Source organism: Erythrolamprus reginae, chromosome 13 (assembly GCF_031021105.1).
Source record: "Erythrolamprus reginae isolate rEryReg1 chromosome 13, rEryReg1.hap1, whole genome shotgun sequence".
Lineage (NCBI taxonomy): Eukaryota > Metazoa > Chordata > Lepidosauria > Squamata > Dipsadidae > Erythrolamprus > Erythrolamprus reginae.
Genome location: NC_091962.1, coordinates 10,572,447 through 10,600,136, shown reverse-complemented (window position 1 = coordinate 10,600,136; position 27,690 = coordinate 10,572,447). Strand labels below are relative to the sequence as shown.

The following is a 27,690-nucleotide window of genomic DNA, read 5'->3' as shown; positions in this document are numbered from 1 at the left end:
TTTCAAAACAAAAAAGGGGTTTTAACTCCCCAATTCACTTCCCTTGGGGAAACGCGTGGGTTTCCACTAATAATAGAGCGCCAACTTCCAAGCGGCTCATCAGAATCCTAAGGGGGAAAAGTGGCGGGCAAGACACAAGTGTATATTTGCCCGTCACTGTTTTTCCCAATTTGGAGATGCAATGTTATCGCTACGAACCTTTAAAAAAAGATAGATAGCTCTTTTTTTTGCTTTTAATTGCAAGGGCCGGGGTTTTTTATTTTTATTTTTCCCCGTTTGTCGGTTAAAGCGACAGGCGTTTTGGACACGCCTGCTTTGAAATCCACCCGGCCATTTCCACATCGTGGTATTGTGTCAGCTGTGTGTTTCGTAAGTTGACTTTGGGCGCTTTCTGGTGCTGGCAGGGCCTTTGGGTGAGTCAAGACTCCTTAAATAGCAAAAAAAAAGAGAGCAAATTTAGGATTTGCTCCAGAGGGCCTGTCAAAGCATTGGTGTGCAAGGGCGGCCGGGGCAGGGCAGGGGATTGTATCCGGGGACACCAGATTTATTTCAAGACAGCATCTGCAAAACGGAACAGTCCAACAGCTAACCCTCAAGCGCAATTCTGTTTTTTATGGGGGTTTTCTTAGAAGGGCAAATGGGGTTTTGCTTTCATTGCCCTTGGAAATCGTGGGCACTCCGTCACCAGAGGTTTTCAATAATAATAATAATAATAATAATAATAATAATAATAATAATAATAATAATAATATGAAGAAGATGAAGAAGATGAAGAAGAAGAGGAGGAGGAAGAAGAAGAAAAAGAGGAAGAGGAAGAAGAAGAGGAGGAGGAGGAAGAAGAAGAAGAAGAGGAAGAAGAGGAGGAAGAAAAAAAGAAGAAGAAGAAGAAGAGGAGGAGGAGGAAGAAGAGGAAGAATAAGAGGAGGAAGAAAAAGAAGAGGAAGAAGAAGAAGAGGAGGAAGAAGAAGAAGAGGAAGAAGAAGAGGAGGAAGAAAAAAAGAAGAAGATGAAGAAGAAGAAAAAGAAGAGGAGGAGGAGGAAGAAGAAGAAGAAGCAGAAGAAGAAGAAGAAGAAGAAGAAGAAGAAGAAACATAGAAACATAGAAGTCTGACGGCAGAAAAAGACCTCATGGTCCATCTAATCTGCCCTTGTACTATTTTCTGTATTTTATCTTAGGATGGATCTATGTTTATCCCAGGCATGTTTAAATTCAGTTCCTGTGGATTTACCAACCACGTCTGCTGGAAGTTTGTTCCAAGGATCTACTACTCTTTCAGTAAAATAATATTTTCTCATGTTGCTTTTGATCTTTCCCCCAACTAACTTCAGATTGTGTCCCCTTGTTCTTGTGTTCACTTTCCTATTAAAAACACTTCCCTCCTGGACCTTATTTAACCCTTTAACATATTTAAATGTTTCGATCATGTCCCCCCTTTTCCTTCTGTCCTCCAGACTATAAGAAGAAGAAGAAGACGACGACTCAGGGCAGCTCACAACAAACTAGACAACCTCTTGTCTGAAATGGCATGGGAGGTTTGACTCTTTGAGCAGGGGGCTGGACTGGAAGACCTCCCAGGTCCCCTCCAGCTCTATTCTATTCTGAGCATTCTGCCTCCACAGCCCAACTTAGGGACACAGTTGACAGCAGAATTTTCATTTCTATGCAAGGTCCTTGTTAAATGAGTCACAGCTGATTTTTAGGGCCTCTTTTGTCTTAAAGGAATCATTAGCAAAATATTCTTGTTCTGCTCTATTTCTCATTCTATTTTCCTTTTTATATTCTATTCTTTTTAAAATTAACTTAAATATCAGATTTGTTTATATTGTTTTATTACTGTTGTTAGCCGCCCCGAGTCTGCAGAGAGGGGCGGCATACAAATTTGATAAATAAATAAATAAATAAATATTCTATTTTATTTTCTATATTCTATTCTAGTCTATTCTATTTTCTATTCTTTCTACTCTATTCTATTCTACTCTGTTCTATTCTAAATTCTGTTCTATGCTCAAAAAATAAATAAATAGAGGAAACACTCCAATAACCCATCCTAGACCTGAATGAATGAAATATTCTAATGGAATACTTTGTTCTGTACAAAGTTGAATGTGCACAACAGCAGGTGAAATTGATGGTCAATCAGTGTTGCTTCCTAAGTGGACAGTTGGATTTCACGGAAGTTTGATTTACTTGGAGTTATATTGTGTTTTGAGCAGTATATTTTGTATTCTATTCTATTTTCTATAGTCTATTCTATGCTAATTCTATTCTATTCACCGAGTCTGCGGAGAGGGGCGGCATACAAATCTAAATAAATAAAATAAATAAATAAATTTTCTATTCTTTCTATTCTATTCTATTTTCTATTCTACTCTATTCTATTTTCTACATTCTATTCTAAATTCTATTCTATTCTGTTTTCTATATTCTATGCTAATTCCGTTCTATTTTCTATTCTTTCTATTCTATTCTAAATTCTATTCTATTCTAAATTCTATTCTATTTTCTATATTCTATTCTATGCTAATTCTATTCTATTTTCTATTCTTTCTATTCTATTTTCTATTCTATTCTACTCTATTTTCTATTCTATTCTATTTTTCTACATTCTATTCTATTCTAAATTCTATTCTATTCTGTTTTCTATTCTAATTCTAATTCTATTCTGTTCCATTCTATTCTATTTTCTATTTTCCATAGAGGCGACGAGATAACAGCCAGATGTAGGTTGACTGTTTTACCACCACGAGTTGACCACACTGTGAGCCTGCACCTCAGATTTCACCAAAAGCGGGAAAATGGCTACCGGGCAGAAAAGATATTGAAAAACAGGCTCAATCCTCATTGGCTGACGCCATTGACGTCATCCAATGAGGACTGAGCCTGTTTTTCAATATCTTTTCTGCCCGGTAGCCATTTTACCACTTTTGGTGAAGTCTGAGGTACAGGCTCATAGTGTGGTCAACTCATGCAAATCGTGGCAGAAAAGTAGAATACATGTACAAAGAAAAACACTCAGGAAGATACCACAGTTAGTAAGGAACAGGACAAGAACCCAAACCAAGAATATCCCCAACCTAATAAGAAATTAACAGGAGGGCCCTGGCTGTTACCTCTCCCCATCTACGAAAATGACCTTTCAGGTAAGGAGAACAATGGTTCATTCTATTCTATTCTATTTTCTAATTCTATTCTATTCTAAATTCTGTTCTATTCTATTCTGTTTTCTATTCTAATTCTAGTTCTGTTCTTTTCTATTCTCTCTTCTATTCTATTCTAATCTCGGTTCTTTTCTATTCTATTCTATTCTCTGTTCTATTCTATTCTCTGTTCTATTCTATTCTATTCTCTGTTCTATTCTATTCTCTGTTCTATTCTATTCTATTCTCTGTTCTATTCTATTCTATTCTCTGTTCTTTTCTATTCTATTCTCTGTTCTTTTCTATTCTATTCTATTCTCTGTTCTTTTCTATTCTATTCTATTCTCTGTTCTTTTCTATTCTATTCTATTCTCTGTTCTATTCTATTCTATTCTCTGTTCTATTCTATTCTATTCTCTGTTCTATTCTATTCTCTGTTCTTTTCTATTCTATTCTATTCTCTGTTCTATTCTATTCTCTGTTCTTTTCTATTCTATTCTATTCTCTGTTCTTTTCTATTCTATTCTATTCTCTGTTCTTTTCTATTCTATTCTATTCTCTGTTCTTTTCTATTTTATTCTATTCTCTGTTCTTTTCTATTCTATTCTATTCTCTGTTCTATTCTATTCTATTCTGTTTTCTATTCTATTCTCTGTTCTTTTCTATTCTATTCTATTCTCTGTTCTTTTCTATTCTATTCTATTCTCTGTTCTATTCTATTCTATTCTGTTTTCTATTCTATTCTCTGTTCTTTTCTATTCTATTCTATTCTCTGTTCTTTTCTATTCTATTCTATTCTCTGTTCTATTCTATTCTCTGTTCTATTCTATTCTCTGTTCTTTTCTATTCTATTCTATTCTATTCTCTCTTCTCTTCTATTCTCTTCTATTCTCTGTTCTTTTCTATTCTATTCTATTCTCTGTTCTATTCTATTCTCTGTTCTTTTCTATTCTATTCTATTCTCTGTTCTTTTCTATTCTATTCTATTCTATTCTCTGTTCTTTTCTATTCTATTCTATTCTATTCTATTCTCTGTTCTATTCTATTCTCTGTTCTTTTCTATTCTATTCTATTCTCTGTTCTTTTCTATTCTATTCTATTCTCTGTTCTATTCTATTCTATTCTCTGTTCTATTCTATTCTCTGTTCTATTCTATTCTATGCTATACTATTCTATTCTTTTTTCTTTTTTCTATTCTACTCTATTCATTCTGACACCACCCGTCTCCACGACCCACTCTGTGTCTGGACGTGTGTGTGTGTGCGCGCAAGGCCCTCTCCCACCCGTCACTAACCGGGCACGGAGGTACCCAGCGCCACGAACACCACCGCCGTGACCGAGTCCTTGAGGCCGATGGTGCAGCCGAAGTGAGAGGCCAGGTCCCCCGTGAGGGCGGTGAGAACCCCGATGAGGCAGATCGAGACCAGAAAGCAGGCCCAGCCGCACCAATACTCGGTGGGCGGCACGAACGCGAAGAGAACTTTCCAGAACACGGTGAGGAAATGCATGATGTAGTCGAAGCAGGAAGGAAGACGGTCCTCGCCCGAGTCGTCATCTTCGTCGTCACCTGTCAGGGGGTCATAAAAAACACGTAATCAGCCTCTCTCAGTAACAGGAACAAGAGTTGGAAGGGACCTTGGAGGTCATCTAGTCCAACCCTCTGCTCTTGCGCGAGGTCTATTTCTTATTTATTTTTTATTTATTTTTAATAAAAAGGGGTTTTTTAAAATTTATAACGCATTTAAAACAAACAAACATTATACAATGGGAAAAATTATACTACTGGTGGGAATTTAAGAGGAATCTTGGGATTGTAACATAGCGATAATTTAGGGATGGATAGATTTTTCTATAGGATCAAAGGACAAAAAATGGAATTAATCAATAGAGATACATAGGAATAGAGACAAAAATCAATAATTACACAGAGAAATAACTTGTTGAAAACCTATAAACTGGAACTGCACGCCATGTCCATGTTTTTCTTTGTGTTTCTTTTTATGTTTGTTTGTTTTAAATGTGTTATAAATTAAAATAAACTTTTTATTAAATTTTTTTAAAAAAAGAAATAGATCTTGCGCAAGAGATCTATTCTATTTCTGATGCATGGTCCTCCAGTCTCATCATCCACAACTTCCACAGTAACAAGAGTTAGAAAGGGACATTGGAGGTCAACTAGTCCAGCCCCCCACTCTTGCTTGAGATCTATACTATTTCTGATCAATGGCCATCTGGTCTTTCTTTAAAAGCCTCCTGTGAGGAATGAATAGAATTAGAAAATAGAATAAGAATAAGAATAGAATAGAATATAGAACTTCCACGACTTTCGAAAGCAATTTGTTCCATACAAATTGTAGTCCTCAAAACGGCAGGAATTCCCTCTTCCTGGTTTCTTCCCCCAGCTCCGCCTTGAAAACACAACAAAGTTGTGGGACAAATCGGGCCTCTGTTTTGACTCCCAACATGCTACCGCAAGCTAGTGTTAGCCTGGGCTAGTTTTCAAGCACTAACATTTCTGGTTACTGGATAGTTTAGGGCAGTGATAAGAAACCTTTTTTTTGTTCGGGTGCCAAAAGGGCTTTCTGGAAGCCTGGGGAGGGCGAAAAGTGGCTCAATGGGCCTGCAAGAAGTTCATTTCCAAACTTCCAGTAGGTCCATTGGGTCTGTTTTTCACTATCCACAGGCTCCAGAGAATTTCCCGAAGCCTGGGGAAGGCAAAAATGCCCTCCCCTGCCTCCAGAAGGCTAAAAATCAGCTGGCCAGCGCAGGAACTGATATAGGGCAACACCTCCCGTGCCCTCAGATATGGCTCCGTGTGCCACCTATAGCACACATGCCATAGGTTCGCCATCACCGGAATATCTCCGGGACCGACTTCTGCCACACGAATCCCAGCGACCAGTTAGGTCCCACAGAATTGGCCTTCTCCAGGTCCCGTCGACTAAACAATGTCGTCTGGCGGGACCCAGGGGAAGAGCCTTCCCTGTGGCGGCCCTGACCCTCTGGAACCAGCTCCCCCTGGAGATTAGGATTGCCCCCACCCTCTTTGCCTTTCGAAAACTTCTTAAAACCCACCGTCAGGCATGGGGGAACTGAGATATCTTCCCCAGGCCTATATAGTTTATGTATGGTAATGTTGTGTGTATGTTTTTTGAATTATGGGTTTTTAGTTTTTAAATATTAGATTTGTATTGTACATTTTTTTCTACTATTGTTGTGAGCCCCCCCGAGTCTACGGAGAGGGGCGGCATACAAATTTAATTAATAATAATAATAATAATAATAATAATAATCATCATCATCATCATCATCATCATCATCATCACGGGGTTAGGGAGTTTTGCTGGGATTGAGTGGATATTGAATCGCTACGTCAATCAATGTCATTACACTCGGATTGAATTCCTGGCGTTGCTGCCAACAGACACTCTTGATGGAAAGCATACAAATCTAATAAATAATAATAATAATAACGATAATAATAATGATAATAATAACAATAAATTGTTGTTGTTGTTATTATTATTATTATTATTATTATTATTATTATTATTATTATTATTATTTGCCCAAAGAGCAATTAATGTTAACCCATATAGTGTGGCTGTAGTATTATTATTTATTCTTATTATCTTCTATACTTTCCCCGTCTGTTGGTATTATTTATTACTCTTTTTACTACTACAACTACTGCTATTAGCCACTCAGAGTCCCTTTCGGAGTGAGCGACATATAAATGCAACAAATACCGGTAAAAATAAATAAATACTATTATTATCTCTTTCACTCATTAAACATGAAACTCAGACAACTGAACATTTAAAAATGTATCACAAATATTGTGATAATGTCATTACTGTTATCATTATCATTAGTACAGATTTTAATCTTCAATTCATATCCTGAATTGAATTGACCCTCCTAACCAAGGATCTATTAAGGTCGCATCTAAAGATTGCGCCTTTGCGACCTCTCTGTGGCAGTAGACCAAGGATATCTCCTTGGTTCATTGAGGAACTCGGGAGGATGAAACGCCGGAGGAGACGTCCAGCGGAGTGTTGGAGGGCCAGTAAATCTTATAACTATCTGATTATATTGTTTCTTACCTTGTAAACTGCCCTGAGTCTTTTTAGAAGGGGGGCCTAGAAATCCAATAAATAAATGAATGAATGAATGAATGAATAAATGAATAAATAAATAAATGAATAGGCAGTTCTGAGTAAGGTGGTTCTCCCCCCACCCCCATCAATTCTTGACTATGTGTTTGAATGGTTGCGTCATTGGCAACTCCGAAGCTCGACAAATAAATATTCTGTGCTACACATTGGCCAAAAAAAAATATTTCAGAATACCAAAGACAAGCTGGGTGGAAACCATCACTCTGTCAAGGACCTAGGAGTACTCATTTCAAACGATCTAATCCCCAGAGCTCACTAACAGCATTGCCAAAAAAGGCATTAAAAATTGTTAACCTAATCTTGTAAAGCTTCTTCTCTGGTAACATTTTACTGCTAACCAGGGCATACAAAACCTTTGCCAGACCAACTCTTGAATACAGTTCATCTGCCTGGAATCCAGAGTGTGGATTAATACGACATTAAAACGGACATTAATACAATTGAGCAAGTCCAGAGGTATTTTACGAGAAGAGTACTCCACTCCTCTACTCCCAATAGAATCCTGAATTGAATTGACCCTCCTAACCAAGGATCTATTAAGGTCGCATCTAAGGATTGGGCCTTTGCGACCTCTCTGTGGAGGTAGACCAAGGATATCTCCTTGGTTCATTGAGGAACTCGGGAGGATGAAACGCCGGAGGAGACGTCTAGAGGAGTGTTGGAGGGCCAGTAAATCTTATAACTATCTGATTATATTGTTTCTTACCTTGTAAACCGCCCTGAGTCTTTTTAGAAGGGGGGCCTAGAAATCCAATAAATAAATGAATGAATGAATGAATGAATGAATGAACGAATGAATTAATGAATAAATAAATAAACAAATAAATAAATAGGCAGTTCTGAGTAAGATGGTCCCGTCCCCCCCATGGCCACCAAAGTCAGAATATTCAGGTCTAATAAATTCCAAATGTCCACGTATCTACGCGGGTAGTTGCTCAAAGGGCTCCTATTACTGCTGTTACAACCATTGCCTTCTTCCTCCACGATCGCTCAACTTCAATTGATATATTCAAAATATAATGATATTTCGACCTATTTTTCTAGCTGTTTCTCTTCCATTCCTCCACCCTCTGATATTGCTGTATCAATTCTTGACTATGTGTTTGAATGGTTGCGTCATTGGCAACTCCGAAGCTCGACAAATAAATATTCTGTGCTACACATTGGCCAAAAAAAAATATTTCAGAATACCAAAGACAAGCTGGGTGGAAACCATCACTCTGTCAAGGACCTAGGAGTACTCATTTCAAACGATCTAATCCCCAGAGCTCACTGTAACAGCATTGTCAAAAAGGCATTAAAAATTGTTAACCTAATCTTGTAAAGCTTCTTCTCTGGTAACATTTTACTGCTAACCAGGGCATACAAAACCTTTACCAGGACAATTCTTGAATACAGTTCATCTGCCTGGAATCCACAGTGTGGATTAATAAGACATTAAAATGGACATTAATACGATTGAGTAAGTCCAGAGGTATTTTACGAGAAGAGTACTCCACTCCTCTACTCTGAATAGAATCCCTTATGGTACCAGGCTTGAAATTTTGGGTTTGGACAATCTGGAACTGGCCGCCCGCGGTCCGATTTAAGCATAGTACCCAAAATCGTCTTACCTGTCAATGACTTCTTCAGCTTCAACCACAATAATACACAGGCAAAAAATTGATTCAAACTCAAGGTAAACCACTCCAAACTCGATTGCAGAAAATATGACCTCAGCAACAGAGTCGTCAATGCCTTGAACCAACTCCATAGTTACATCCTCAACCCTTGCAGCATCAGCCTCAAATTGTCCCCCGTGGACCTCACTGCATTCTTTTGGGGGTGGGAGTTCTCACCACCTAAATTCTTACAATAAACACATACCTTCCATTTCTGTTACAATAAAGTAGTTTTGAATGAGTAAATCATATATAATCAACAAACAATTCTTAATTCTCCTCTATAATCACACTCCCTTACTTCTTCCTCTAATTTTGTCATCCAGATACACCCAATTATCCTCTAATTATATCCACCATTAAGGTTCCTTTAATTATTAGAAAACGAAACAATATCCCTAATATCTTAAAATATGAAAACTAAGCCATAGTGCTTATTCTTGCATATTTTAAAAAGATGTACAACCTTATTTTAATTATTACTCATAATGAAAAAACCTTACCAATCAAAGCCATAACCATGAGAAAGAAATAAAAAAACAGATCTAACCTTATAAATTTATATTACTTAATTCAATCCATATCACATTAGTATCTTTCATTACTTTCATATATATGCATTATATATCATCTCCTTCTAAATTTACTTAATATAGAAGGAAAAAACAGAAGAAAACAAATTATAAAATATTCAAAATTCAATCATCCTTTTTCAAATCCTCCCTTCTCTTGTCTAATCCCAATAATTTTTTTCTCATATTTTTGTGCCCCGTTTTTATTTTCTCTTTCTTTTTCTTCTTCTTCTTCTTTCCCCTACTACTCTTTAATTCTCCAATCTTAACTAAACTCATCTCTTTATCTTCCTTTATTTTTTAATCCCCATTTTAATTTCTTTTCCATTTAACCCAATCCAGTACCTCTGCTCACGTCCCTTCTATTTTTTATTAAATTAATAAAACCATCATATGAAACATAACCATTGACCCTTTCATTAATCTGGCCCTTTTTCCTCTGGCATAAATGCTCAGCACACCCAACAATACTCTGTCTCTTCTTCCTCCAGCACAACACTTACAGTCTCTTTTCTTTCCAGATGACTTCCCTCTCTTGAATCCAAGCTTTCCATTACGTAGTCGCCACGGCTAAGAGCGGTTAGCCGCTTTCACACCGCTGCCAGTAGAGGCTCTTGGACAGTCCTCCGTGGGGTATGCCGATCCCAAAATGGACTTCCAACCAGTCCCCTTCTTCACCTCCCCTTCAGCGAGGTTCTGGGCTGATTCAAAATTGAATCAGAACCCCCAAACAGTGGGGATTCAGCGTTCCCCCCCCCCCCGCAGGAGCGAAAGGAACGCCATGTCACCGCAGCAGACGACCATGCCCTCCACTCGACCTCACCCCATGCTTAAGAGGTCAGTGTGCATGTGGGCCTACCATCCTTGTCTTAATGTCCCCATTTATCTGTACTTAACTTCCTTTGTTTATGTTTAAACCTATACCTGCAATTGTGTTTGACAAATGAATGAATGAATGAATGAATGAATGAATGAATGAATAAATAAATAAATAGTAATAGTAGTAGTAGTAATAGCAGCAGTACTAGTGTTCTCTCTGCTGCTTTGCATGGATGTGAAGGGCTTCTGCACTGCAGGAAAAAAAATCATTGTGTCCATTCAATTCAGTTCTCTTACCGGCACTGACCGTGACAGCGCTGACGAACTGCTCGCGCCAACTGCTGCTTCCCACCACAAGCGCCAAGTTGGTTTTCTTGATCAATTTGTCCACTGTGCTCTGGAGGACAAGAGGTTGAGGAGAGGTGAAATGGGGGTGTGTGTGTTTTTTTTTCATTTTTGTTCTCATACAGACATTTTCACATATTTATCATCTTGTTTTTCATCTCATTCTTTTGCAAAATCTTTATACATATATTCCTTATACAGTGATACCTCGTCTTATGAACCCCTCGTCATCATAGTTCCCTCTAAGCTGAGCAGTGAGCAATCGCTCACTTAAAAACCTGCCCAGAAGCCGAGAGGGAAAGAGTGAGAGGGAAGGAGAGAGAGAGGAAGAGAGAGAAACAGATAGAAAAAAGAGAGGAAGGAAAAGAGAAAGAAAAAGAATGGGAGTAAGGAAGAGGGAAAGAAAATCAAAATCTAGTTTGAAACTAGCTCAACTATTTAAGTGGCATTTTGATATTGATAGAGTTGCCCTATTATGAGCTCACTGTTATAGACACACAGTACAGTATTTTATTTTGAAATTCTCTGAGGCAAAACAGGGTGGGTTTTTTATTTATTTATTTGTCTGTCTGTTTATTTATTTATTATTTCTGTGCCGCCCAGTCCCGAAGGGACTGCCGCTCAGACACTATACTTTTTGGCCCACCCCCCCCAAAAAATTAGAGGGAACACTGCTCGTCATACGAACTTTTCGAGATACGAACCCGGGGTTTAAGATTTTTTTGCCTCTTCTTCCGAACTATTTTCACCTTACGAACCCGCCGCCGTCGTTGGGATGCCCCATCTCCGGACTTCTGTTGCCAGCAAAGCGCCTGTTTTTGCGCTGCTGGGATTCCCCTGCAGCATTGCAAAAACGTGGAAGGTCGGAGGAGGGGTTTCCCATGGAGGGCAGCCTCAGGGGAATCCCAGCAGCGCAAAAACGGGCGCTTCGGCTGGCAAAAGGGGTGAATGTTCAGCTTGCACGCATTAATTACTTTTCCATTGAATCCTATGGGAAACATTGTTTAGTCTTACGAACTGTTCACCTTACGAACCTCGTCCTGGAACCAATTCAGTTCGTAAGACAAGGTATCACTGTATATGTATGTAATGTCTTATTGCTTTGTTAATTCAAGGTTGCCTTTTTTTAACCGTCTTCCCTTTCCATTTCATACAGCCCTTCCTTCTTTCATAGAAACATAGAAGATTGACGGCAGAAAAAGACCTCATGGTCCATCTAGTCTGCCCTTATACTATTTCCTGTATTTTATCTTACAATGGATATATGTTTATCCCAGGCATGTTTAAATTCAGTTCCTGTGGATTTACCAACCACGTCTGCTGGAAGTTTGTTCCAAGGATCTACTACTGTACTCTTTCAGTGAAATAATATTTTCTCACGTTGCTTTTGATCTTTCCCCCAACTAACTTCAGATTGTGTCCCCTTGTTCTTGTGTTCACTTTCCTATTAAAAACACTTCCCTCCTGAATCTTATTTAACCTTTTAACATATTTAAATGTTTCGATCATGTCCCCCCTTTCCCTTCTGTCCTCCAGACTATACAGATGGAGTTCGTGAAGTCTTTCCTGATACGTTTTATGCTTAAGACCTTCCACCATTCTTGTAGCCCGTCTTTGGACCCCTTCAATTTCTTCTTCCCTTCCCTTCGTCTTTCTCTTTCTAAACCTACTTTCTCTCCTTCTCCCTACTTCTCCTCCTGCCTTCTGTTAGTACTATGTACAAAACTAGTTGGGTTTGGTAATATGTAAAACAAACCAACAATGAGCCGGGGTGGCGCAGCAGGTAGAGTGCTGTACTGCAGGCCACTGAAGCTGACTAGATCTGTAGGTCAGCGGTTCAAATCTCATCACCGGCTCAAGGTTGACTCAGCCTTCCATCCTTCCGAGGTGGGTAAAATGAGGACCTGGATTGTGGGGAAAATATGCTGGCTCTGTTAAAAAGGCCTCCACCCTCCCTGTGGTTTCCCCAATCGCACGCCTTATTTGCTTTTACATTGATTCCTGTGCGAAAAATTGCTTCTTCTTACAAACTTTTCTACTTAAGAACCTGGTCACGGAACGAATTAAGTTCGTAAGTAGAGGGACCACTGTATATTCAAACTTCTTTATTTATATTCATCTTCTAACCATCCATAAAACTTCCCCCACGTCTTGTAATACAATGAGTCCTCTTTATCTTTTCATCTTAGCAATTGTTTTGCTTTCGATGTCGCATCTGATCAAAGTAAGGGAGCACAACACGGCATGGAATGAAAGAGAAATATTTTTTAAAAAGAAATAGAGGTAGTCCTTGGCTTACGGCAACAACTGAGCCCAAAATTTCTGCAGCTAAGGGAGACGGTTTTAAAGTGAGGTTTGTCTCATTTTACGACCTTTCTTGCTGCAGTTGTTTATTTATTTATTTATTTATTTATTAGTTGGACTTGTATGCCGCCCCTCTCCGAAGACTCGGGGCGGCTCACAACAAGTAAAACAGTCACAACAATCCAATTAATTAAAATATTTAATGATTTAAGAAAACCCCATGTAATAGCAAACACACACACAAACATACCATATATAAATTTAACGTGCCCAGGGGAGATGTTTAGTTTCCCTATGCCTGACGGCAAAGGTGGGTCTTAAGGAGTTTTCGGAAGGCAGGAAGAGTAGGGGCAGTTCTAATCTCCGGGGGGAGTTGGTTCCAGAGAGCCGGTGCCGCCACAGAGAAGGCTCTTCCCCTGGGACCCGCCAACTGGCATTGTTTAGTTGACGGGACCCGGAGAAGGCCCACTCTGTAGGACCTAATCGGTCGCTGGGATTCGTGCGGCAGGAGGCGGTCTCGGAGATATTCTGGTCCGATGCCATGAAGGGCTTTAAAGATCATAACCAACACTTTGAATTGTGACCGGAAATTGATCGGCAGCCAATGCAGACTGCGGAGTGATGGTGAAACATGGGCATACCTAGGTAAGCCCATGACTGCTCTCGCAGCCGCATTCTGCACGATCTGAAGTTTACGAACACTTTTCAAAGGTAGCCCCATGTAGAGAGCATTACAATAGTCGAACCTCGAGGTGATGAGGGCATGAGTGACTGTGAGCAATGAGTCCCGGTCCAGATAGGGCCGCAACTGGTGCACCAGGCGAACCTGGGCAAACTCCCCCCTCGCCACAGCTGAGAGATGGTTTTCTAATGTGAGCTGTGGATCGAGGAGGACGCCCAAGTTGCGGACCCTCTCTGAGGGGGTCAATAATTCCCCCCCCAGGGTGATGGACGGACAGATGGAATTGTCCTTGGGAGGCAGAACCCACAGCCACTCCGTCTTATCCGGGTTGAGTTTGAGTCTGTTGACACCCATCCAGGCCCCAACAGCCTCCAGGCACCAGCACATCACTTCCACCATGAATCACCACAGTTGTTATCCCCTCTGCTTGCGTTTCCATTAATTGTCCCTATCAGAACCCGGAATTTATTGCAAGGAATAATGTGCTTAAGACTGCAATACAGTCTTAATACAATCCTCGATTTACGACCACAATTACGAACCTTTCTGTCGCTAAGTGAGAAATTCGTTAAGTGAGTTTGGTCCCATTTTATGAATTTTCTTACATTTGTTAGGTGAATGACTGTAGTGGATAAGTTAGAAATGTGGTCGCTAAGTGAATCTGGCTCTTCCTTCCCCATGGACTTTACATAGTAGAAGGTCGCAAAAGGGAATCATGTGACACTGCAACCGTCATAAATGAGCCAGCAGCCAAGCGTCTGAATTCTGATAATTTAACTACGCGAGTGCTGCAGCGGTCATAAGGGTGAAAAATGGTCTTATATCACTTTTTTTGGTGCCATCGTAACATCAAAGGATCGCTAAAGTGAGGCCTACCTGTGTTTGATGAGAAGAGAACTGGGATTGACGGATCTGAAGAAGACTTGGACAAGTTTGAATCAGAGAGCGAGAATGAGAGGGAGGGAGACAGAGACAAAGAGAGAGAGAGGTAAACAGAGACAAAGGGGGAAGGAGGGAAGGACAGAGAGACAGAAAGAGACAGAGAGAGAGAGAAACAGAGAGAGAGACAAAGGGAGAGAGAGAGAGAGAGAAAGAGACAGACAGAGGGGGGAGGGAGAAACAGAGACAGATATAAAGAGAAGCACACAGAGAGGGAAACAGTCACACACAGAGAGAGAGAGACAGAGATAAAGGGAGGGAGGGAGGGAGAAACAGGGACAGATAGAGAGACAGAGGCAGAGAGAAGGAGGGAGAGAGACAGAAAGAAAGACAGAGAAGCGGGAGGGAGAGATAGAGAGAAAGAAAGAAAGAAAGAAAGAAAGAAAGAAAGGGAGAGACAGAGAGAGAGAGAGAAAGACACAGAAAGAGAGAGGGAGGGACAGACAGACAGAGAGAGGGAGAAAGAGAGAGAGAGAGAAAGAAAGACACATAGAGAGGAAGAGAGACACAGAGAGGGAGAGAGGGAGGAAGGGAGGAAAAGAAAGAGAGAAAGAAAGAAACGGAGACAGAGAGAACAAGGGAGGGAGAAAGGGAGAGAGAGAAAGAGAGAGGGAGAAAGGGATGGAGAGTCTTTTATTACCTTGAACTCATAAGATTCCTCAATGATAACTTCAAGTTTGGCATTTTCTCCCAAACTGGGGTACCCCATTTTGGCAATTTTCCCCTTCTCTCCTGCGGGCAGTTGATTCTCGTTGGTGTCACCTAGGACAGGACAGGGAAAAACAGATCAACGTTGTAACGGACCCTAGGAGAAAGACCTTGAGCAACGGAGGAAAGAGATGCTGCTTAGGGAATGGTTAGATAAGAGTCCACGTAGCCCTTAGCTACATAACGGGTGGAGAAAGAGAATTCAAAGAGATTCTCTCTAACTTCTCCGGATTTAAGTGAAAATTGGATGGCCAATTTCTTCCTTTTTCATCTTCCCCTCCTTACCGTGTCGGAGTCCGATGTCCAGAATAACCGGAGGTCCCAATTCCAGGTGGAAATTCTTATTTTTTTCATACTCCTCGTCGTCGATAATTTTTATCTCGATGTATCTTCTAAGACAGGGAGAAAGAAACCAAACTCACACTCCAACATCGTCAAAGTTAGGCAGGACAAACACTTTACCGCCAAAATATTTGCTACTTTCATTTTTTTTTAAATGCCTTTTATATTTTCCAGCTTTTTGGAAAGCAAAAAAAATAACACAGAGCATAACCAAGTTTTTCCAGTGATGATAAAAGAAACTTTGAAGTAGCGGCAAAGAATTTGTAAGTCTTAGATCCTCAGTCGGTTGCCTGGCGTATAAAACCACAGTCATACCAGCGGCCAATAAGGTCCCACAGAGTTGGCCTTCTCCGGGGTCCCGTCGACTAAACAAGGTCGTCTGGCGGGCCCCAGGGGAAGAGCCTTCTCTGTGGTGGCCTTGGCCCTCTGGAATCAACTCCCCCCAGAGATTAGAACTGCCCCCACCCTCCTTGTCTTTCGTAAATTGCTTAAGACCCACCTATATCGCCAGGCATGGGGGAATTGAGACATCTCCCCTAGGCTTATATAGTTCTATGTACGGTATGCTTGTGTTGCATGGTTTTTAAATGTTGGGGTTTTTTAACATGTTGTCTTTTAAACATTAGATTTGTCACATTGTACGTTGTTTATTACTGTTGTGAGCTGCCCCGAGTCTGCGGAGAGGGGCGGCATACAAATCTAATCAATTATTATTATTATTATTATTATTATTATTAATCTTCTACTTTACAACCACTTGTAAGATTGTGATCATTCGAAGTTACAGTGGCGCTGAAATAGTGACTTCGGGCTAGTCCTCACACTTACAACCTGTTGCAGCATTATGTAATCAAAATTGAGGCAACATAGAAACATAGAAGACTGACGGCAGAAAAAGACCTCATGGTCCATCTAGTCTGCCCTTATACTATTTCCTGTATTTTATCTTACAATGGATCTATGTTTATCCCAGGCATGTTTAAATTCAGTTCCTATGGATTTACCAACCACGTCTGCTGGAAGTTTGTTCCAAGGATCTACTACTCTTTCAGTGAAATAATATTTTCTCACGTTGCCTTTGATCTTTCCCCCAACTAACTTCAGATTGTGGCCCCTTGTTCTTGTGTTCACTTTCCTATTAAAAACACTTCCCTCCTGAACCTTATAAACATTTAAATGTTTCGATCATGTCCTCCCTTTTCCTTCTGTCCTCCAGACTATACAGATGGAGTTCATTGAGTCTTTCCTGATACGTTTTATGCTTAAGACCTTCCACCATTCTTGTAGCCCATCAATTTTGTCAATATCTTTTTGTAGGTGAGGTCTCCAGAACTGGACACAGTATTGTTCCATATGGGGTCTCACCAGCATTCTATATAGCGGGATCACAATCTCCCTCTTCCTGCTTGTTATACCTCTAGCTATGCAGCCAAGCATCTTACTTGCTGTTCCTACCGCCCGACCACACTGCTCACCCATTTTCAGACTGTCAGAAACCACTCCCCCTAAATCCTTCTCTTCTGAAGTTTTTGCTAACACAGAACTGCCAATGCAATACTCAGATTGAGGATTCCTTTTCCCCAGATTTATGACGGATGCAGCCTCTTGTGATTACGCAATCAACACTTGAAACTTTCCCGCCTGGCTGCTGACCCTCAAAGCCAGCGGGCGAAGCCTGGATTCGCTTAACAAAACCACGATTCACTTAACAACTGCGTTGATTGGCTGAACAACCTGGGCGGATCATCAAATCAGGTCCAACTCCCTGAACACCTGCCCTGCTTAGCAACGGACATCCCGATCCCCATTGGGGTTATAAGTTGAGGGCCTCCTAGAGGCGTTCCCTGTTAGGCGCCGAGGATAATTTATCTGCATTTTTTCATTCGTGGCCGCCAGGCAATGGGAAAAAAAAGTTTCTGAGTTTATTCAACTTTCTCTGGAGGCCACGGAGTTTTACTCCGGTTCCCAGGGGTGAATATCTGTCGGCAGCCATTTGATGGCCACACTTCGAAGAAATGACAAGGCAGACATTTGTCCCTGGAGGTCCTTTCCGATGAGCGAGGGAAAATATATATATGGATATATGGATAGCCTAAGAGGATTAAGATACGCGGGGAATTTATAGCCAGGATTCCTGGTGACCTCGACCCTGCTCAACCCCTCTGGACTGGCAAAACTTCTGGAAAGTCAGTTCTAAAATCAGTTTGTTTGTTTGTTTGTTTGTTTGTTTGTTTGTTTGTTTGTTTGTTTGTTTATTTATTTATTTATTTATTTATTTATTTATTTATTTATTTATTTATTTATTTATTTATTTATTTATTTATTTATTTATTTATTTATTTATTCGATTTTTATGCTGCCCTTCTCCCGAGACTCAGGGCGGCTCACAACAAGTAAATACGAAAAAAAGTAAGAAATCAAATATTAAACACTCTAAAAAAAACTTCAGTCCAGTGGTACCTCTACCTAAGAAAGCCTCTACTTAAGAACTTTTCTAGATAAGAACCGGGTGTTCAAGTTTTTTTGCCTCTTCTTAAGAACTGTTTTCTACTTAACAACCCGAGTCCGGAAAAATTTCCCAGGAAGTTTGAGAGCGGCACGAAGGCCCAGCCAGTTTCCTGCCATTCCCCCTTTAATCCCAGCCGTCTCGGGCTTTTCTGGGCTGCCAGAGGAGCCTTTTGGTGGCGCTTAAGGAGGCTTTGGCAGCCCAGAGCGAACGAAGCATTTTCCTTTCTCTGGGCGCTTGGAGAGGGAATAAACCTCTGCCAGCGCCCAGAGAAAAGAAACGCTCCCTTCGCTCTGGGCAGCGACTGTCCTCCTCCTCTTCCTCTTCCTCCTCCTCCCATCCAAATTCCCAGCTTTTATTTCTTTCCTAATGGTTTTGCACGCATTATTTGCTTTTACATTGATTCCTATGGGGAAAATTGCTTCTACTTACAAACTTTTCTACTTAAGAACCTGGTCATGGAACGAATTAAGTTCTTAAGTAGAGGGACCACTGTACTAAAAACATATAATTTAATTTCTAAAATCCCTATATATATATATATATATATATATATATATATATATATATATATATATATATATATATATTTAAAAAACAGTCATCCACTAGCGTTCCGTCACTAGTTGTCATTATTATATGTTACATATAACATATGTAATATGTTACTATATTTTTTTTATATATATATATATGTGTGTGTGTGTGTGTGTGTGTGTGTGTGTGTGTGTGTATGTATATATATATATATATATAAACATTACACAGGGCAAAACCCGAACTCAGAACAATCTACATATATATATATATATATATATTTTCCCTGGTGCAGAGCTGAAGGGATTGGATACTGTAGCCTAGAGAGGATAATTCTCTGCCTTACAAGGCAAAGGTTGCAGGTTCAAGTCCCAGTGGGTATGGCTAGCTGATGAGGCCAAAATAAGGCCGAAATAGATCTATCCTAGTCTCCCTTAATTTTCAAATTCAGCAAAAAAAACATGTGACATATATATATATATATATATGAGGACCCGGATTGTGGGGGCAATAGGCTGGCTCTGTTAAAAAGTGCTATTGCTAACATGTTGTAAGCCGCCCTGAGTCTAAGGAGAAGGGCGGCATAAAAATTGAATGAATGAATGAATGAATGAATGAATGAATGAATGAATGAATAAATAAATAAATATTATATTTTCTCCCCTGTCTTTATGAGTTCTCTCCCAAAGGACGTCAAAAGATACAGAAAACTCTCGTGGGTTTTATCCAGGCCTGCCAAAACAAGCCCAAAGTAGGTTAAAGGAGGGTGGGTGTTATTTTTGATGGACGGGGCTGCATTTGTCGTCCTGTTGCTATCTTAAAACTTTCTGCGCCTCCTGAAGTCACAGTCTGGCGCCTTCCCCTGGCTCTTCACGGCACCCTTCCCATGTGCCAGGACGGCGGCCCTGTTTCACACCATCTCCTTTCCGCTCTGGGGCACCGCCGGCTTCCGTGTCTTCCCCCTTTTTCACACCCGCCTGTTGACCCGGCGTGCCCCCCCTCGCTGCTCTCGCCAATTAGGTCAATCTCTGTCAAATTGTGAGGCGATGCTTTGGCAGAGGGAAGATTGAGCGCTTCCAGAAATTAATGCCATGTGTCAGAGGCTTGGAGTGGCGGTGTGAAGCCTCTTCGCTTGGTCGAAGGGAGGGGGGACGGGATGTGTGTTTTCGAAGCCGTGGCTTTGGCTGTTTTTGTTACAAGTGGATGTGGTTTTTGAGCATGAAACCGAGGGTGTCTCTGAGCATCGGGTAAAGGGTCACGAACTGAACCAACTCTTGAGTCCCACTTGCATATTTTTAATAACAGGGTAGAGTGTCAACACTAAACATGACCTTAATAAGGAGATCTATCTATCTATCTATCTATCTATCTATCTATCTATCTATCTATCTATCTATCTATCTATCTATCTATCTATCTATCTATCTACCTACCTACCTACCTACCTACCTACCTACCTACCTTTCTATCTATCTATCTTTCTACCTACCTACCTACCTACCTTTCTACCTATCTATCTATCTATCTATCTATCTATCTATCTATCTATCTATCTATCTACCTACCTACCTACCTACCTACCTTTTTATCTATCTATCTGTCTGTCTGTCTGTCTGTCTGTCTACCTATCTATCTATCTATCTATCTATCTATCTATCTATCTACCTACCTACCTTTCTATCTATCTATCTATCTATCTATCTATCTATCTATCTATCTATCTATCCATCTATCTATCTATGTCTGTCTCTCTATCTATCTATCTATCTATCTTTCTATCTATCTATCTTTCTATCTTTCTATCTTTCTATCTTTCTATGTATCTACCCATCCATCAATCTAACTATCATCTATCATCTATCTATCTATTCATCTGTCTCATTTTATTCTACTATCAATCTAATTCTATTCTATCATTTTTTCATTCCATCTCTCTCTCTCACATTAGTTTAATCGTTGAATGAATGATATTGATAGTTATTTTAATTAGAATTCTAAAGATTGTTTTTAATGTATTAATTGGATTGCTATTATTGTTCTTGTTTTTTCTGTGAGCCGCCTCGAGTCCCTAGAGAGGGGCGGCATACAAATCCAATTAAATCTGAAATCTGAAATATTTCTATCAAACTATATCACATTCCATCTATCTCATTTTATCTGTCTGTCTTTATCAATTCCATTCCATTTATCTCATTCTAATCTAACTCATTCTGTCTCTCTCTCTCTCTCTTTCCCCATACAGGTGTATCTATCCATACTACACTCTCTCTCCCCTTCCTTCCTTCCTTCCTTCCTTCCTTCCCTCCTTCCCTCATCTATCTGATTCTTGTACCAGGTACGTTGTAAATTGAGGACTACCTGTACTGCTCTATTTAAATATTATTTGATTATGTCTGATGTATGTTGACTTTATGGCTGTTTTTATGACTCTGAAAGCCACGAAGCATCAATACAATTCAGCAGCACAGAAGCTATTGTCAAAAACAGCAATAAAATAACATTAAGGGGCACCTTGTTTTCATGCAATATACAAAATCTGCCCGGCACTCTGCATTGATTCTCATAAAAAAACGCGGCAAAAAGGTTTGTAAAATTGCGTCTGACTCACTTAACAGTCTCCTAGCCTAGCCGTGGAAATTCTGGCTCCCATTGTGGTCATAAGCCAAGGACTTTGTCAGTAATAAATTCCATCTGCCCGTCCATTACCCTGCGGGGAGAATCACTGACCCCCTCAGAGAAGGTTCGCAACTTGGGCGTCCTCCTCGACCCACAGCTCACATTAGAGAAACATCTTTCAGCTGTGGCGAGGGGGGCGTTTGCCCAGGTTCGCCTGGTGCACCAGTTGCGGCCCTATTTGGACCGGGACTCACTGCTCACAGTCACTCATGCCCTCATCACCTCGAGGCTCGACTACTGTAACGCTCTCTACATGGGGCGACCTTTGAAAAATGTTCGGAAACTTCAGATCGTGCGGAACGCAGCTGCGAGAGCAATCATGGGCTTCCCCAAATATGCCCATGTCACACCAACACTCCGCAGTCTGCATTGGTTGCCGATCAGTTTCCGGTCACAATTCAAAGTGTTGGTTATGACCTATAAAGCCCTTCATGGCACCGGACCAGATTATCTCAGGGATCGCCTTCTGCTGCACAAATCCCAGTGACCAGTTAGGTCCCACAGAGTGGATCTTCTCCGGGTCCCGTCAACTAAGCAATGTCGCTTGGCGGGACCTAGGGGAAGAGCCTTCTCTGTGGCGGCCCCGGCCCTCTGGAACCAACTCCCCCCGAAGATTAGAATAGCTCCCACCTTTTTTGCCTTCCGTAAACTACTTAAAACCCACCTCTGCCGTCAGGCATGGGGGAACTGAGATCCTCTTTCCCCCTAGGCCTTTACAATTCTATGCATGGTATGTATGTCTGTTTGGTTTTTTATATTAATGGGTTTTTTAATCATCTCTAGTATCAGATTACGATTGTACACTGTTTTATTGTTGCTGTTAGCCGCCCCGAGTCTCCGGAGAGGGCCAGCATACAAATCCAATAAATAATAAATAAATAAATAAATAAATAAATAAATAAATAAATAAATCATGAAGTATATTTCCTTCCCACATCTTTTTTTTTTTTAAATCTTCATTTTTCTTCTCTAAAATTTCTCCACAACAGCCTTGCAGGGTTGGCTGGACCAGGAAGAATGATAGGCCCAAAGTCATTACGTGAACATAAACCTGCTTATTTATGTGTTTTTTTAAAAAATGATGCTTTTCTCACCCTTCTTGAAAAATGAAATTAAAATCAGGAAAAAAAATTTTTTTAAATGTGCACAAAAGTTTTTGAAGTTTCTATCATAATCAGGAAGAAAAAAACCCGAACATTTTGTACGTGTATGTAGTAAAAAGAACCAAAAACGGATCCTTAGCTGCCCTGCTACTGTGGCTTATATATTTTCTTGATTATTATAAACGTTTATCATCTACCGCTGCATAATTCCCATAGCAGCCGACTCCTTCCTGCCCGAAAAAACCATTAAAACAAAATTAAAAACAGTTAAATCTGACAAACGGTGTACCAAAAGCTGGAAAAATTTAATAACGAAACACGTAATAGTTGGAGTGGAAATAAAAACGGAGTAATTTGAAGCACGGGAGTGGGCACGTATGTGATATTTAAGACCTCAAGGTTCCGGGAAAGAAGAAAACAAAATCTATAGTTATTTGGGAACTGGATAGAAACATAGAAACATAGAAGACTGACCACAGAAAAAGACCTCATGGTCCATCTAGTCTGCCCTTATACTATTTCCTGTATTTTATCTTAGGATGGATCTATGTTTATCCCAGGCATGTTTAAATTCAGTTACTGTGGATTTACCAACCACGTCTGCTGGAAGTTTGTTCCAAGGATCTACTACTCTTTCAGTGAAATAATATTTTCTCACTTTTGATCTTTCCCCCAACTAACTTCAGATTGTGTCCCCTTGTTCTTGTGTTCACTTTCCTATTAAAAACACTTCCCTCCTGAACCTTATTTAACCCTTTAACATATTTAAATGTTTCGATCATGTCCCCCCTTTTCCTTCTGTCCTCCAGACTATACAGATGGAGTTCATGAAGTCTTTCCTGATATGTTTTATGCTTAAGACCTTCCACCATTCTTGTAGCCCGTCTTTGGACCCGTTCAATTTTGTCAATATCTTTTTGTAGGTGAGGTCTCCAGAACTGGACACAGTATTATTCCAAATGGGGTCTTACCAGCGCTCTATATAAGGGGATCACAATCTCCCTCTTCCTGCTTGTTATACCTCTAGCTATGCAGCCAAGCATCCTACTTGCTTTCCCTACCGCCCGACCACACTGCTCACCCATTTTGAGACTGTCAGAAATCACTACCCTTAAATCCTTCTCTTCTGAAGTTTTTGCTAACACAGAACTGTCAATACAACACTCAGATTGAGGATTCCTTTTCCCCAAGTGCATTATTTCACATTTGGAAACATTAAACTGATGATGGTTTTTTTAATAATTTCCAGCTTGGAAAGGGACTGTCCAGTCAGCAGTCGTTGCTCCCGCTTCGGCCTGCTTCTAAGAACTGGTAGCGCTGGTTTTACAAGGCTCCGCCCAACCGCCAGGAACATCACACATTGCGCGAGTACACACACACACACACACACAAACCGGTAGTAACGGTTTCGAGAAATGACTACTATATCCACTGTTTTAGAAATATTTGCAATGAAGGAAAAGCCATTGAACTGAACAGTGGTGCTGCCACCACCAAAAAGGCCATGCTCCTCATTGTCCTCTGAATCGTCCTCGACTAACAGCAGTTCATTTAGTGACCATTCCAAGTTACAACAGCACTGGGCCGGGGGGAAGCGACTTATGACCATTTTTCACACTTAACGACGGCCGCAGCATTCCCTGTCGTCACGTGATTCAACATTCAGACACTTGGCAATGGACTCAAACTTACGAGGGTTGCACCTTCTGACAAGCAAAGAAGCCAAATTCACTTAACAACTGCAAGAAATGTCGTAAAACCAGCCTGTATTTATGACGGTTGAAACATCCTCGCATCCCGCAATTGCCCCGTGTGACTTTCCTTGCCGGCTTCAAAGGAGGAGAACCTAGATTACAACATCTTGATTCATTTAACAACTGTTATGATTCTCTTAACAACTGTGGCTAAAAGACATCATAAAATCGGGATCCCTTAACTCCTTCTTAGCAACCGTAATTCTCGATCCAATGGTGATCATTAAGTCATTTGTGAATGTATTTAATCTTCTGTCTTTTTTACCGTTTGAATATTTCCTTTTTTTTTTTTAAATGTTGTACGCTGCCCAGAGTTGTTGGACAGAACATGACGGTAAACTAATTTTATCAATAAATAAAATAAGCCAAGGACTTCCTATACCCCTAACCAGTGTTCCCTCTAATTTTTTTCGGGGGTAGGCGGAAAAGTATAGTGTCTGAACGGCAGTCCCTTTGGGACTGGGCGGCATAGAAATAGTAAGTAAGTAAGTAAGTAAGTAAGTAAGTAAGTAAGTAAGTAAGTAAGTAAGTAAGTAAACAAACAAACAAACAAACAAATAAAAAACCCACCCTGTTTTGCCTCAGAGAATTTCAAAATAAAATACTGTACTGTGTGTCTATAACAGTGAGCTCATAATAGGGCAACGCTATCAATATCAAAATGAGCTAGTTTCAAAATAGATTTTGATTTTCTTTCTCTCTTCCTTACTCCCATTCTTTTTCTTTCTCTTTTCCTTCCTCTCTTTTTTCTATCTGTTTCTCTCTCTTCCTCTCTTCCTCTCTCTCTCCTTCCCTCTCACTCTTTCCCTCTCGGCTTCTGGGCAGGTTTGGAAAACTCTGAGTTGATGATGATTTTTAAGTGAGCGATTGCTCACTGCTCAGCTTAGAGGGAACTATGCCCCTAACCCCTTTTCCCTCCTCCTGAACATTCGCTGTCCTTCCCTCCCCTCCCCGCCGTTCCCATCGGGAGTGTCCCCATGCCATTATCTTACACCGTCTCGTCGTTCTGAAATTCCACCTTGCCGGCCACTTCCTCGTAATCCTCTCCGGCTTTCGCCGTGCCCTCGATGGTGTGGTAGGGGATGGCCACTCGCCCACGGGCCCCCGAGGTCCTCAACACTTTGATGTGCACCACGCCTACGCTTTCGCTCACTCGCTTAGAGGGTCCCTCAAAGGTAAAGATACCGGCATGGTCATCGTCGAAAATCGTCACAGTGGCCATCTTGGAGGGCGCGAGGCAAGCTTTCGGAGGAGGTTCTGGCCCGGGCTGGGCCCAGGCTGCCCTGACATTGCTGAGGTGGACGTAAAAATACTCGTCCTCTTCGAAAATGTCATCGTCAATGATCCCCACCCGCACTTCCTTGTGGGTCTCTCCAGGCTTGAAGAGCAAGGTACCTTCCGCGAATTCGTAGTCGGAGCCGGCGTTGGCAGTTCCGTCCTCCGTACGGAAGTCCACTCGCACGGTGACGCAGGCCAGATCCCCTCCTTGACGGGCCACGGTCAGGACCACTGAGCCACAGTTCTCGAAGCACTGATAATGAGCTGGCTCAAAACCAACCCTGGTCACCGATTCGTCTTCCTCCACCTGGACTTCTTGCGTGCTGATCGCTTTGCGGGCCTGGTCGGCCGCGTGTTTCTTGAGGATGTTCCCTGCTCCAATCATCATACGGGTTGCTTGGATGCGGTAGAAGGCACGGCTCTTCTGCTGTTGGACCAGTACGTGGTAGTTGGCCATTTCGATCAGTTGTTCCATGTCCTTTTCGGGGTACTTCTGTTTCAAATCCCGCAAGGTCCGAGCCATATCCCTGCGGGCTTCCTCGTCTTGATCCTTACCTGTATCCCCTGGACCTTCCGATCCTTCCTTGAGCGAGTTATCCATCTCGATGTCCATTTTTGGGTAGCCGATGTCAGCCTCGCTCTCGATAATGAGACCTCGCGACTTATCTGCCCGGTACTTTTTCTGGACGTACTTGTAGAAGAGGAGTCTCCGGTCAGCCACCCAAGCTTGGAGTACGCAAACTGGGAAAAACAAGAAGGTGAGAAGACCTTCCCAAAGTTCCACCTCGCCGGGAGAGAACCAGGCCAAGATGAGGTACAACCAGATGTAAGCGAAGATGCTCCACGCCGCGGTGACGAAGAAAACCCGCAGGTGTTTGATGCGCCGTACCTCGCCTTGAGGGACCACGTGAATGCAGACGGCAATGATGATGAACATGTTAAAAGCGGCGCTGCCCACAATGGTGCTGGGACCCATGTCCCCTGCGTGAAAGCCGTGGCCCACGATCTCAATGATGGAAAGGAGGATCTCGGGGGCGGACGACCCCAGGGCCATCAAGGTGAGGTTGGAGACCGTCTCGTTCCAGATGCGAATGGTGGTTGTTGTGGTCTCCCCGTTGGGTTTCTTAATGGTGATCTCCTTCTCCTGCGAGGTTATGACTTCGATGGAGGCCATGAAGCGGTCGGCAATGATGGACATGCCCAGGAACATGTAGATGAGGGCCACAAAATAAACGATGGCCCGGGCTACCTTATCTCCGACGGAAGGATTCTGGGGGAGCCACACAGGCAAGATCACACCTTCCTGGCACTCGATGATCTCCTGACACTTGGCGCTACGGTTGCCACCATCTGGAGAAGATGACCCCATCCTGGGCGGGCCCAAGGAATCGTCCACTGTGGCCAACAGCGACGGGAGGAATAGAGCCAAGAGCACGACTGAGGTCTTCAGTGGAGACATGATGGAGATGGCGACTCTGAGGAGAGAGAGAGAGAAAGGAAAGAAAAAGGGTTACTGAGCCCATGACTCACAGCTGAATAATTGGGGTCTCTCAGAAGACTCGGCATGGTGGGATCATTGATGGAGACGTTGGGGGCCAACACTCCCAAGATGGCCCCCAACGTTATCTCTTCAGCGTTTCTCTAACCTTGGCCACTGTAAAGACGGGTGGACTTCAACTCCCAGAATTCCCCAGTCCAGCCATACTGGAATTCTGGGAGTTGAAGTCCACCCATCAGAATAGAATAGAATTTTTATTGGCCAAGTGTGATTGGACACACAAGGAATTTGTCTTGGTGCAGATGCTCTCAGTGAACATAAAAGAAAAAGATACATTTGTCAAGAATGATGAGGTACAACACTTAATGATTGCCATGAGGGTCAAATAAGCAATGAAGAAACAATCAATACTAATAAAAACAAAGCATGCCATCTGGAGAATTGTGGTTGAAAGTTGGAAGTCCATTTATTTTAAAGCCCGCCGGTTGGGAGAATTCTGGGAGTTGAAGTCCAACAACAAATTAAAACGTTATTGAACTTAAGAAAGACTGCCCTGAAGTCATCTTTATTGGACTACAATGACCCGATCTGACTGGAACTCATGGGAGTTGTAGTCCACGTTCTGGAGAACCTATAGTAGTAATCGAGCG

At 41.4% G+C, this 27,690-nt stretch overlaps 1 protein-coding gene across 3 annotated transcripts in view; it reads right to left on the bottom strand.

The window, feature by feature from the left end:
- The window catches only part of LOC139175588 (sodium/calcium exchanger 1-like), a 31,314-nt gene extending 4,313 nt beyond the window's left edge, over positions 1-27,001 (bottom strand). The window contains exons 1-6 of one of the 3 annotated variants that reach the window (XM_070766754.1): positions 25,257-26,767; positions 15,599-15,738; positions 15,279-15,367; positions 10,666-10,765; positions 6,148-6,150; positions 4,433-4,705 (exon numbers count right to left, since the gene is read on the bottom strand). In XM_070766754.1, the coding sequence (XP_070622855.1) occupies positions 4,433-4,705; positions 6,148-6,150; positions 10,666-10,765; positions 15,279-15,367; positions 15,599-15,738; positions 25,257-26,752 (2,101 nt within the window). In that variant the 5' untranslated portion in view covers positions 26,753-26,767. Of the gene's footprint in view, positions 1-4,432; positions 4,706-6,147; positions 6,151-10,665; positions 10,766-15,278; positions 15,401-15,598; positions 15,739-25,256 lie in introns of all 3 variants that reach the window. The other 2 variants (XM_070766753.1, XM_070766755.1) reach the window with 2 other exon arrangements.
- Positions 27,002-27,690: the final 689 nt, after the last annotated feature.